Consider the following 11,747-nt stretch of genomic DNA (forward strand, 5'->3'; position numbering starts at 1 on the left):
GAGGGGGAGGGGGAGGGGGAGGGGGAGAGGGAGAGGGATAGGTATGCGGGGGCCGTGGGGGGCGGTGCTGGACCCCCGCGGGAGTGGCATAGAAAGTGCACAGCATGTGCCTGGGCGAAAGGGCGGGTGGGGGGTGAGGAGGGTGCTGAGCACCCACGGGTGGGGTGTTGGGCACCCGGAAATTTGTGTAGGGGGCACAGGGGCAGGGGAGACAGGCACACCTAGATTTGGGAGGTTGCTGGGCACCCGTGGGTGGGAGTAGGGGAGATAGGCACCCGTGGGTTTGGGAAGGTTCTGGGCCCCCATGAGTGGGCGGTAGGGTGCATGGGGTGTGAGGGGTGCTGAGCTCCTCCTGGGGTTGCATGAGGACACCCACAGGGGCAGGGCGGGAGGGTGCCCCCAAAAAAGGGGGAGGTAGCACCCCAAACCCTGCTTCCTTGCTCCAGCCTGGCTCAGCGATGGCGAGACCCGGGCACGCCAGGAACCCTCCATCGTTGGAGAAGGCTGAGGAGGAGGAGGAGGACCCAGTGGACGCCATGATCTCACGCACGGGCTGCGCCGCGCAGCACCGGGAGCTGCAGGACTGCATGGCGGCGCGGCAGGACTGGCGCCATTGCCAGCCCCAGGTCCGTGCTTTCGGCGAGTGCATGGCACGCCGGCAGCGTGACACCCAGCCCCGTGGAGCAGCACCTGGCTCACACCAAGCCCACCCTGTTTCACCACCTGGGAACTGAAATCACTGGGGACCTTTGGTGCTGGTGCTGTCACCCAGCCCACCCCCAGTGGCCCAGGTGTGGGGGGCAGCCACACACCCCTGACCCCGATTTTCTGGCAGCAGCACTGGGGAATTAAATCTGTTGGTGGCCAAAGGGCTCGTTTCTGTCTGTGCCATCAGGGGGAGGGGATGCTTCTGGGGACAGATGGGTGTTTCCGGTCCAAAATAGCCCAAACTGGGAGCGCTTGGGGTACCCAAGCTGAGGCTCGGCTCTGCAACAGCCCTACCACGGATTTCTACTCTGTGTCCTTCCCTGTGCTGTCCCAAAGCTTTTCCAGCAATGGTCACAGACTGCTCAGGGCTGCGAGGGACCTCAAAGATCATTGAGTCCCACCCCCTGCCATGGGCAGGGACACCTCTCACCAGCTCTCTACCACGTCCTCTCCCAGCCTGGATTGACAGTGAGGATTTCCCCGACCCAAGGGCAGGACCCTGCACTTGTCCTTGTGGAACTTCATGAGGTTCCCCTGGGCCCACTTCTCCAGGTCCCTCCGCATGGCATCCCGTCCTTCCAGCGTGATAACCTCATGTTCCACAGGAGAGGATTGGGGTGGGAGGGGGGAACGGGGAAGGCAGAATTTCTCTCGTGAGAAGCCGCGTGGGGGTGGGGAAGGTGCTCTTCAGGAGTGAGAGGCTGCTCTGATGCTGCCTCCATGGAACAAAGCTATGAAAAAGAAAAGAAAAAGGCATTTGGGGGGGCTGGAAAGGACAGGCTGCCCACGGCATCTCCCGGGGGGCAGAAACTTTGAGGGCATCTCCTTGGGAGCTGGGTACAGGGGCTGCCAGCCAAAAATCACAACTGGCACAGGACTCCGAGTTGAGGGTGATGCCTTGAAAAGCAGGAATCAAAACTCCCCAGCCTTGGTGGCTGTTCAGCAGGTATTGTTTATGGTGGTGCTGGGCGCACAGGGGATCACATGTGTTTTCCTGCTTCACTGAGTCCTCCCCTGCAGCCTTGTCCAGCCTTGGCTGCTCCTCTCCAAGACACCGGGGACACAGCCTGGGCTTCAGCAGACTCATCTGGCCAAGCACCTTCTTCCTATTGGTTGGAGGGAGGGATCCCCAAGTGGGATCACACTGCAGGCTCCCCTTGCAGCCCCTTGCCACAGGACCAGAGACGCCTGTAGCTCCTTGTAGCACTCTCGCTCCACGCTGCACAGAGTGTGGATGACCTCGAGGACCAGCTACTCCTTGTCCATGTCCATGGCTGGGTGTCTGCTAGGAGAAGGCTCCATGTCCGTGCTGCTCATGGCCTGTCCCAGACCTGTCCATGGCCCTGCTCTTGGTCAGTCTCCAGTGGCAGATCCAGTGGGAAGTCTTGGTGAAGGGCTGGCCCTGGCTCTGTCCCCAGTCCCTCAGGATCTTGATGGGTCTGGAGGGCTGGCGATGGCTTGAGAGCTTCCAGCTCCTCCATGGCACCGGGCCAGGGCTCGGGGAAGGAGTAGCGGGCCTTGGTGAAAGCCCATCTGAGAGAGATGTGAAGAGAGAGACAGCGGCATCCCGACCGCTGTGGAGGGAACACGGTGCTGGGGTGTGAGACTCATCTAGAGGTCAGCCTTGCTTCAGGGCCTCTGGGTCGAGCCTCGGGGCTTCAGGGCCTATCTCCACTGCAGCCCCTGAGACGCTGCTCAGCATTCGGGGGCCTGGGTGAGGGTCCCCTGTGGGTGCTGCTGGCCCCGTTCCGAGCCCACCCACATCCCCAGGCACCAGCACACCCACTGGGATACCAGCCACCTCCACCCCACTTTTTGGGGTGCCAGCGGTGCCTGAGGCCAGCTTGTGCTCGCAGGGGTCGGGCACTAAGGGGCTCGCACCCAAACCAGGGGAGGGAGGGAGGAAGGGATAGAGGGAAAGGTTGGGGGATGGATGGATGGATGGATGGATGGATGGATGGATGGATGGATGGATGGATGGATGGATGGACCACAGCATTAGGAACAGAAAAATATTTATTGCTCCAACATTGCAGATGGGGGGTGACCCAGGGGATTCCCAGCCACAAAGCCAGCGGCAGATCAGGAGCTGGGAAACGTGTTCTTCGCCTTGTTCTTCGCAGTGTCACCCCCAGGCCTTGTGAAGCACACGTAGAGAGGCTGGCAGCAGCTCAGGTGGTTCTGCTTACAAGACATGCACACTGGTTATGCCAGTCTCTCAATTATTGCTAGTAGAATACATAGCTGATTTCAGGGATGTCTTAGCTGTTTGGTGGAAGCAGGTTGACCTCCTAAGGTTCAAGTCCTCTTAAAGTAGAATCATAGACTCATCAAATGATAGAATGGTCTGGGTTGGAAAGGACCAAGAGTGGGAAGCACTTCACCACGGATCATGAAGTTCCAACCCCCTGCCACAGGCAGGCCCACCAACCTCCAGGACTGTATCTACAAGGCCCCACCCAACCTGGCCTTGAACACTTCCAGGGATGGGGCACCCACCACCTCTCTGGGCTGCCTGTTCCAGCCCCTCACCACTTTCTCTGTAAAAAACTTCCCCCTAATATCCAACCTATCCTTCCCTTCTTCAGCTTCACTCCATCCCCCTTGGCCTGATGGTGAGATGTGCAAGGGAGAGAAAGAGGAGGACCCAAGCTGTAACTGTCTGTTGTTGAGGAGCAAGACCTTAGAGTTAGAAATGTGATGCTCAGGAGTTACCAACGTGCAAACTGTACTGTAGAATTTACTGGGAAGGGAAGGGACCGTAGATGGCAGTCTCTGTAGATCTCTCTTTTCAGCACTCTTCAGTGCTGGTCTCAGGGTTTAGAAAAGCTGGAAAAGATAGAGAAGTGTGAAAGCATGAGGAGAGGTCTTGAGAACCTTTCCCTTAACCGAGTTTGTAGCTGGTGAAGAGGTGAGGGCCTGTGTTAGGTTTTTAAACTCCTGAGTGATCTGCAGAAGGTGAAGAGGAAAAGATTTGCTGTTCCTTTCAGGTAGAATGTGTCATCTAATACATTTTCAGGTGACATGTCCACAAGAAATGCCTTGGGAAGTCCTAATGGCAAGAACTTGAAGGTGTAGAAAGCTCTTGTGGATTTTAAAGATTGTTAGACCATTTAGTAGATGAAAAGACACCGGAGGCTGTTAAAGGCCTCTTGGTCAGCAGGCGCCTGAGCCTGCAGGCTATCAAAGCTGGGAGAGTATCTGTCAGGCGTTGCCGTACGTGTTTGCATTTTTCTTCTCACCCATCCTCCACTGATCTCTGAGGACAGGTCGCTAGGTGGGAAAATCCTGCTGGAGCAACGGTCTTACATTTGCCATGAAGGAATGAAGGTGCTTTGATTTCCACCCTTGCTTTTGTTACCCCGATTGTCGGCTCGTCCTGATGGTGATGCCTTGAGAAGCAGGAATCAAAACTCCCCAGGCTTGGGAGAGTGGGGAAATGCCAATGGTCCTAAAGAAAGGACTTGAGGTAGACACATTAGTGAAACAGTAATTTATTATACATTCTTGCAAGAGCAGGTGACCTAACGAAGTAGGCACAGCTGTGGTCAGTTTGTAGCACTTTTATACCACATCCTTATTCAAATATCATTAGGTTACCTGATACACGTATACATATTCATAACCTGTCCTGCTTTGTATTAAAATGAGTTCCAAGAAGTGATTTCCATCAACTCCTCCCCACTGCGCCTGCGCACTGCTGTTTGATGGTGGTTGTTGAGGGTCGTGGAGATGAAGTCAGATGGCTCCTCTTCCTCACCGCAAGTAACCTTCGGTCTTGCGCAGACTCAGTTACCCCTTGACTCTGATCCCAACTCCAAGTTGGGTTTCAGCAGGTTTTGTGTACCTTCAAGGACAAGGGGGAGCTTGAACTAGTTACAATGAAATGCTTTGCCTGCATTTGTGACCCATTAGAGACAAGCACGGAATTCATGAACAGATAAGGAGGAGGGGGGTACTGGAACTTGTCAAACAAGTCATTTTATTTCCACAGAGCACATAGTCCTTGAGTGTGTAAGTTACTTAAAATATGGTGTTAGGCTCAAACTTATGTCCCACTTGGTGTTTCTTCTTTATCAGTGAGGCAGAGTCGTTCAAGGGAGGCATTGTTTATAGGAGGTCACCACTGTGGCACTTCAAGCTATTCCTTAACCCTTTACAAGTGTCTTAATGCAACATTTCAGCAATGTGGAGACATAAGTCCACAGCTTTCCCACCCCATCACCCATTACTTAGCAAATTAAGCTTTAGGTGGGTCTCCAGGCCTGGTCAAAACCGGCTGGAGTCTTCTTTTTTTTGTCATGCACCATCATCATGGTGGAAATACTGGGTTCACTGGATTCACGTATGCGTGAGCTTCCTTTCTACAGCACTCTAGCCAGGCAGCAGGGACAATGTCCTTGCTATGGCTATAGTGGTGTGTTGTTCCCCTGCTATTAGACTTTCAGGTCATCACAGCCTACCCAACATGTGCGGTTTCACCTCCCGCAGCAACCAGAGAGGTGGGTGTTGCTGAGACTGAGAGGTCTCTTCAAACTCAGATAGTTGGTTTAGAAAGAATCAAGGTTTTCCTGTTCTGTTATCGCTTTCCTTCTAGGCAGAGGCCCCATGCTTCTTGTCGCAGGGTTGCAGATGCCGTGGCGATGTGTGAACGATGCCGCACGATAGAATTCTATGCACTGTGAGGAGCTCTTGTTGTTTTGGTTTTGGTTTTGGTTGTGGCTGGTTTCTATTGTTGTTACAGCTGTGTACACCAATAAAGTTCAGTTTTGTTCAGTTACCAAGAGTTTCTATATATCCTAAATTCTTCTGCAGAAAATACAATAACCCTTTTCAATTTGCAAAAGCAACATTTCCCAGCGTTTTCCACAGTGATTCCTGTTATTCCTGCCTGCTGCTTCCAATAAACTGCCCCTATGGGGCCTGGTCACAGCAGAGCTTGGGGCTCCTGTGCCTCTCATGGGGGTTTAGAGGTGTTCTCCCAACCCTGGGTGTGCCCCTGGGAATGGCCAAGGGAAAGGGGATGACTGGGGAGAGGCGGGGAGGGGAGAGGCAGGGAGGTGAGGGAAGGGGAGGGAAGGGGAAGGGGAAGGGGAAGGGGAAGGGGAAGGGGAAGGGAAGAGGGAAGGGGAAGAGGGAAGGGGAAGGGAAAAAGGAAAAACATTGCAGCCAGAGGTGCAAGTCCCTGGCCAGACTTGCCACATGTGGGCGCAAAGAGCGACTGCCCCCCACTCCAGGTGGGAGGCACCCCCACTGCCCTTAGAAGAGACCAGTCACCTGAAGTGGGCTGTGCAGCCTTGATGCCACAGCGATGGCCACACCCAGCCCAGCCCCCTGCCTCTCTGTGTCCTTGCACAGGGTCTGCTCTGTGTCTGCTCCTGGGACACCCCAATCCTGTGTCAGACCCCCCGCCCCAGCCCTCCACTCTCCCTGTGGAGCACCCTGTCCCCTCCAGCTGCCTTGGGGAGTCCCCCAATTCTCTCCTAACTGCCCTGCCCCGCCAGCCCCAAGTGGGGTTCTAGGGGTTTCCAGGCCTCACCCACACCCCTCATCCCTTCAGGTGGGGACCCCAACCTCCATCCCTGCCTCCTGTGGGGGCCGTGGCACCTGCAGCAGACAGCCCCCACCCCTCTCTCCACCCCAAGACTGAGTTGTCACCCCCCGCCGTGTCCATGGACAGGGAGAACCAGGGAGCAGGCACCCCAAAAACCATTGCTGCCTCCTCCCCCCATGGAGGTGGTTAAGTTGAGCTCAGGGCAGGATGGGGACGGTGGCAGCTGCAGCGCCTTGGCCCTGCTCCAACATGGGGGAGGGGGGAGGGGGCGGACCCTGAGGCTTTCTACAAGGGGTTTGCCACCCTTGTCCATCCTCTTCCAAAACGCAGCTGCTGCTGGAGTGGAGGAAGATGGGACAGGACATCCTGAGCCCAGACACTCTGGAAGGTTCCTGCTGCTCAGGTCCTGGAGCCTTGTGACATTCCTCACCTATGAGCAGCTGAAATGGGGCCCAATGGCCATGGGCAGGGGGTCCCCTCCTGAGCCCAACGCCTGAGGCCATCGCCACCATCCTGGAGGCACCTCAGGGATCACATCTGCCAGAGCCCAACCGTTGTCATGGCTACAGCGAGGCTTGGAGTAAATCTTTTCCCCTACCCCCCAGTACTCCCCTTGCCACCCCCGCACGCCCAAACCCTCCCTGTCCTCATGCATGAGCTGTGCTGGGAGTACTGCAAGCCCCCCTGCTCCCCCCCTCCCCACAAGAATCCTCCATCACCCTCTGGGTTGCTGCAGGCTGGCACCATGTTGGGAAAACAAGGTGGAGCTGAGAGACGGGAGAAACAGCCTCAAGGATCCCAGGGCTGCACCCAGCTCTGGCCTGTGACAGTGCTGGCTCCAGCACTTTATCGGTGAGAGGGGAAGGGGAAGGACATTGTCCCCTAGGAGAGGAGAGCCCTTTGCAAGAGCAGTTTCTGCTCAGCTGTAAGGTTCTTGGGAAAGCAGATGTTGAAGTAGATGAGGAGGTCGCCCTTGCGCCTGGGGTTGTGGAGCAGCGGCATCCCCTCCCCTGGCACCACCTTGCAGTACTTGGGGCTGCAAAGCAAAGGAAGGGGCTGAGGAGCCACAGGACAATCCTGGCCTGGAGCCCACAGCCACGTGTCACGGCACAGAGCCCCATGCACGCTTCTCAGGGGGTTTCTGGAGGTCACTTTGCTCCTCCAGCTTCAACTGACGGCCCGTCCTCCTCCAGCCTCACAGCCCCACGTCCCGTGCCCTGTGGGCTCTACCACCCAGCCCTCACCTCACTGCCTTTCCCACCTTTTTCCAGGTCAATCCTGAGGTCATGACACTAAGCTGGGAGGAAGTGTTGATCAGCCTTAGGGTAGGGAGGCTCTTCAGAGGGATCTGAACAGGCTGGAGTGCTGCACATGGGACAGAACAACCCCGAGCAGTGCTACAGGCTGGGGGAGACTGTCTGGAGAGCTGTCAGGCAGAGAAGGACCTGGGGGTGGTGGGTGACTGACCATGAGCCAGCAGTGTGCCCGGGTGGCCAGTCAGAAATAGGCAACCAGGCTGGGGAAGGGGCTGGAGGGCAAATCCTCTGAGGAGCGGCTGAGGGAGCTGGAGAAGAGGAGGCTGAGGCTTAAAGGGCTTTTCCAACCCTGTGACTCTGTGAGTCTGTGATTCTTCCCGAGCGCCTGTTCATCTCCTTGGCCACCGAGCTCTGCAGAAAGGCCCCATCTGGCCACCCAGCCCAGCCATCCATCTGCCCAGCAGCACTTACTCCACAATGTCGTTGATGGGGATGTTGAGCAGCCGCCCGTCCAGCGTCTTCACGTCCACCGTGCAGCCGATGAGGGCCTGCAAGGCACAGGAGTGGGACTCAGAGCTGCACCTGCAGCCCCAGAGGGAAAGCAGAGGTTTGGGCTTGGCCCCGTTGCCTCCCTTGGCTCTTTACCTTTCCCAAGGTGATGGTGCTGACATAGGTGAGGTTGTCGTTGACTCTTTGAAACCTCGGGTGGAGTTTCTCTTGGACAACAAAGGTGATGTCAGATGGGATGATGTTTGGGCCCTAAAATTAAGGGGAGAAAAACCCAAACTGAAAAGACACCTGGGGATGGTTTGCTAGAAACCAAATGGTTTTCTATCAGGACCAGGGAATTGTGCTGGGAGCCATGTGACAAAGTGCCCATGGCCTGGAGAGATGGTTGGTCCTGAGGAAACCCGGCCCAGAACTTCCCACCATGACCATTACCTGGTCTCCTTCCTTCTCAAAGGTGATGCGAGTGCCCCGCTTCCACCCCGGCTGCACCTCGATCGTCAGGATTTTCTCTCTCATGGTGCTTGTCTGACCATCTTCATTCATCACCTGGGGGAGATGAGGGGATCAGAAGAGCTGGCTCAGAGAATCACAGACTGGGTTGGCTTGGAAGGGACCTCCAATTCCCCCCCCAGTGCCTCCCTGCCACGGGCAGGGACACCCCCACCAGCACAGCGTGCCCCAGGCCCCATCCAACCTGGCCTTGAACCCTGAGACGCAGCCAGGGGCAGCCCCAGCTTCTCCAGGCACCCTGTGCCAGGGCCTCCCCCCTCCCTGGGAAGGATTTCTGCCCCCCAGCCCCTCTCCAGCTGCCCTCTTGCAGCTCAAGGCCATTTCCCTGGGCCCGGCCCTCCCTGCCCTGGGCACCAGCCCCTCTCCAGCTCTCCTTGAGGGATGGGAAGGGGCTGGGAGCTCTCCCCAGAAGCAGCCTTCTCTCCTCCAGGCTCAGCCAGCCCAGCTCTCCCAGCCTGGCTCCAGAGCAGAGGGGCTCAAGCTCTCCCATCATCTCTGGGGCTCCTGGGGACTGGCTCCCACAGCTCCATGTCCTCCTTGTCCTGCGGACCCCCAAACACAGGGGCAGAATCCCCCTTTCCCAGCCCTGCTGGTCCTGCTGCTGGGGATGCAGCACAGGACAGGGGGGGCTTTCTGGGCTGCCAGCGCACAGTGACAGGTCATGGCCAGTTTCTCACCCACTGGTGCCCCCAAGTCCTGCTCCTCAGGGCTGTGACACCCTGAGGGACAGCACGGAGAGGGGGTCACAGCTGCTCTGCTCATCCAGCTGCGTTCAAGCCGGTGCAGAGGAGAGTGAGGGTGGCTCCAACTCCACAGCATGGCAGGGACAAATGGAGTCAGACTGAGCAGGAGACACTCAGGGCTGGAACCAGGAGATGGTGACAGCAGGAAGAGGGATACAGATTGCTGACAGCATGAAGGAGATGCAGCCCCAAGGGAAAATGAGTCTGTGGTTGCCCAGGTAATGCTGTGTCCCCTCTCCAAAATAAGCCCCTTGTTCCCATCAGCTTTTACATCATCCCCTCCTGCTGATTTCCCCATCTCCAGCCAGAGGAGGAGGGTACCAGCTCAGATCCTTCCAGCATCTGTGCTCAGTCTGGTTCAGATTCCTCTCTGTGGCACAGCACAGATGCGGAGTGCCGGGGTCTGCCAAGCCCCCTGAGCAGGACCAGCTCTAAAACCTCAGGTTCTGCCACCAAAACATCCTACAGCCAGAGTCCAGACCCAAATTCCTCCCCCTGCTGAGCTCCCCACCTCCACCCACCCTACGGGAGATCTTAATCTTCTTGGTGCAGCCATGGAAAAGGTCTTCAAGGGAGAGGTAGAGATCCCGCACGATCGGGGGGTCTTGCTTCATCGCTCCTCTTCCTCGCAGCCCTCCGAAGGGCAGGATCAGCTCCGAGCCATCCTTGTCAAAGAACTCTGGGTGAGTGAGCAGAGCAGGGGGTCACCTCACTCTGACCAGAGGTCGGGGAGTCCCCTGGGGTCTCCTTATCACGGAGCACCCCAAGGATGCCAGGCAAACAGGAACCTCTCATCTCCTTCTGCTTGTGACCACATTCCCGCTCCAGCTGAAGTGGTCTTTCCCTAGGAGTGTGTTTATTTTGAATCCCAGGACCTCCTGAGCTGGAAGGGACCCATAAGGCCCATCGAGTCCAACCCCTGGCTCCACACAGGTCAAGTCAGAGCACCCCAGGATGTGGTTGCCCCTCCTGGCTGCTTGCACATGCTGCTGGTTCAAGGGTAACTTGCTATCAACCAAGACTCCCCCAAACCCCTCTCAGCACGACTGGCCTCCAGTGTCTCATCCCCCAGCCTGGGTGTGCAGCCAGAGTCACCCCTTCCCAGGGGCAGAATGCAGCACTTGCCCCTGTTAAACTTCACAGCCACATGCTCATGTGTTAGGAGAGTGTCACCCCCACCTACCTGCAAAGGGGTTGTCTCCACCAAAGAACTCCCTGAAGACTTTGTCAGGGTTGTTGTGAAACACGTAGCCCACGCTCCAGGGGTTCTCGTCCCCAAACTCCAAGGGGATGCCACCTTTGAGACCCTCTTCTCCATACTTGTCGTAGATCCCTTTCTTCATGGCTTAGGGAACAAGGAGGAGTCAGCACCGGCCATGGTCTCCCACAGCAGGGGAAGAGCCTGAGATCCAGGCTGTGATCGGGAAGAGGCTGGAGAAGGGCTTCCATCCCTCTCCAAGTGGGATGGCAGCAGGAAGAGCTGCCAGCTGCTGGGGCTCAAGGGCTGATGCCACCTCCATAGGGTGCTAATGACAGGGGGCTTAGACCTCTGGCCGGAGCAGAGGCGTCTCACTGCCAGGCCCACCCCCCCCCCCAGACCCAGGGGCAGGGACTGTCCCCACACTTACGGTCGCTGAGCACATCATAGGCCTCTGCCAGCTGCCTGAACCTCTCCGGTGCCCAGGGCTCCTTGCATTTGAATGGATGATTCTCTAAGGCCAGTTTCCGATAGCTATGGAGGGGAAAAGAAGGGAAAAGCCAGCCTTGCAGCCAGCCAGCCCTGGGGGGGCGGGGACGCGGGGACAGGACACCCCCAGCCCCGGCTGCTCCCTCCCTCCTTCTCCCAGGATTTGTGGCCCTGCCGCTTCTCCCAGGCCCCTCCCTCCTCCCCACCTCCCACTTCAGGGCCCTGCTGCGGAGACACACGGGGCTTCCCCCATCCCCAACACCCCCGTCCCGCACCCCCCCAGCGCCGGCCGGCCTTGGGGCTCCCCTCTCCGCCAGGCCGCAGCCCCTCACGCCTTCTTGATGTCGGCGTCCGCGGCCCCCCGCTCCAGGCCCAGCACGGCGTAGTAGTTCTGCCCCATGGCGTCCCGTTGCCATGGAGCCCGGCGCTTCCGGGCCGCGCAGGGCAGCACGGCAGGGGCAGTTCTGCCCTCCCGCCCCGGGCCCCGCCTCGCCCGCGGGTTCTTTCTATTTCCTTTTAAAAACACTTTGGCTTTTTAAAATGAGTTTTCCTGGAGCTCCTGGAGAGAGTCCAGAGGAGGGAGGCACACGGAGAGGATGAAAGGCCTGGAGCATCTCCCCTCCGAGGAAAGGCTGAGTGAGCTGGGGCTGTTCAGCCTGGAGAGAAGCAGCCTGAGAGGGGATCTGATCAATGGGTATCAATATCTGAAGGGTGGGACACAGGGGGACATGGCCAGCCTCTTCTCATTGTCTGTGGGGACAGGACAAGGGGCGATGGCC

General features: G+C 57.6%; 1 protein-coding gene across 1 annotated transcript; it reads right to left on the reverse strand.

The window, feature by feature from the left end:
- Positions 1 to 7,144: 7,144 nt before the first annotated feature.
- LOC311190097 (dnaJ homolog subfamily B member 13-like) lies at positions 7,145 to 11,368 on the reverse strand (the record flags this gene model as incomplete). The annotated part of the gene is made up of 8 exons (XM_084261949.1): positions 7,145 to 7,298; positions 7,990 to 8,066; positions 8,164 to 8,277; positions 8,461 to 8,574; positions 9,803 to 9,960; positions 10,465 to 10,626; positions 10,910 to 11,013; positions 11,301 to 11,368. 8 exons carry the CDS (start codon positions 11,366 to 11,368, stop codon positions 7,145 to 7,147), a joined length of 951 nt encoding a protein of 316 aa, XP_084118075.1.
- Between the last annotated feature and the right edge of the window lie 379 nt (positions 11,369 to 11,747).

The sequence above is a fragment of the Gallinula chloropus genome (genome assembly GCF_964237585.1).
Source record: "Gallinula chloropus genome assembly, chromosome: 1".
Taxonomy (NCBI): Eukaryota; Metazoa; Chordata; class Aves; order Gruiformes; family Rallidae; genus Gallinula; species Gallinula chloropus.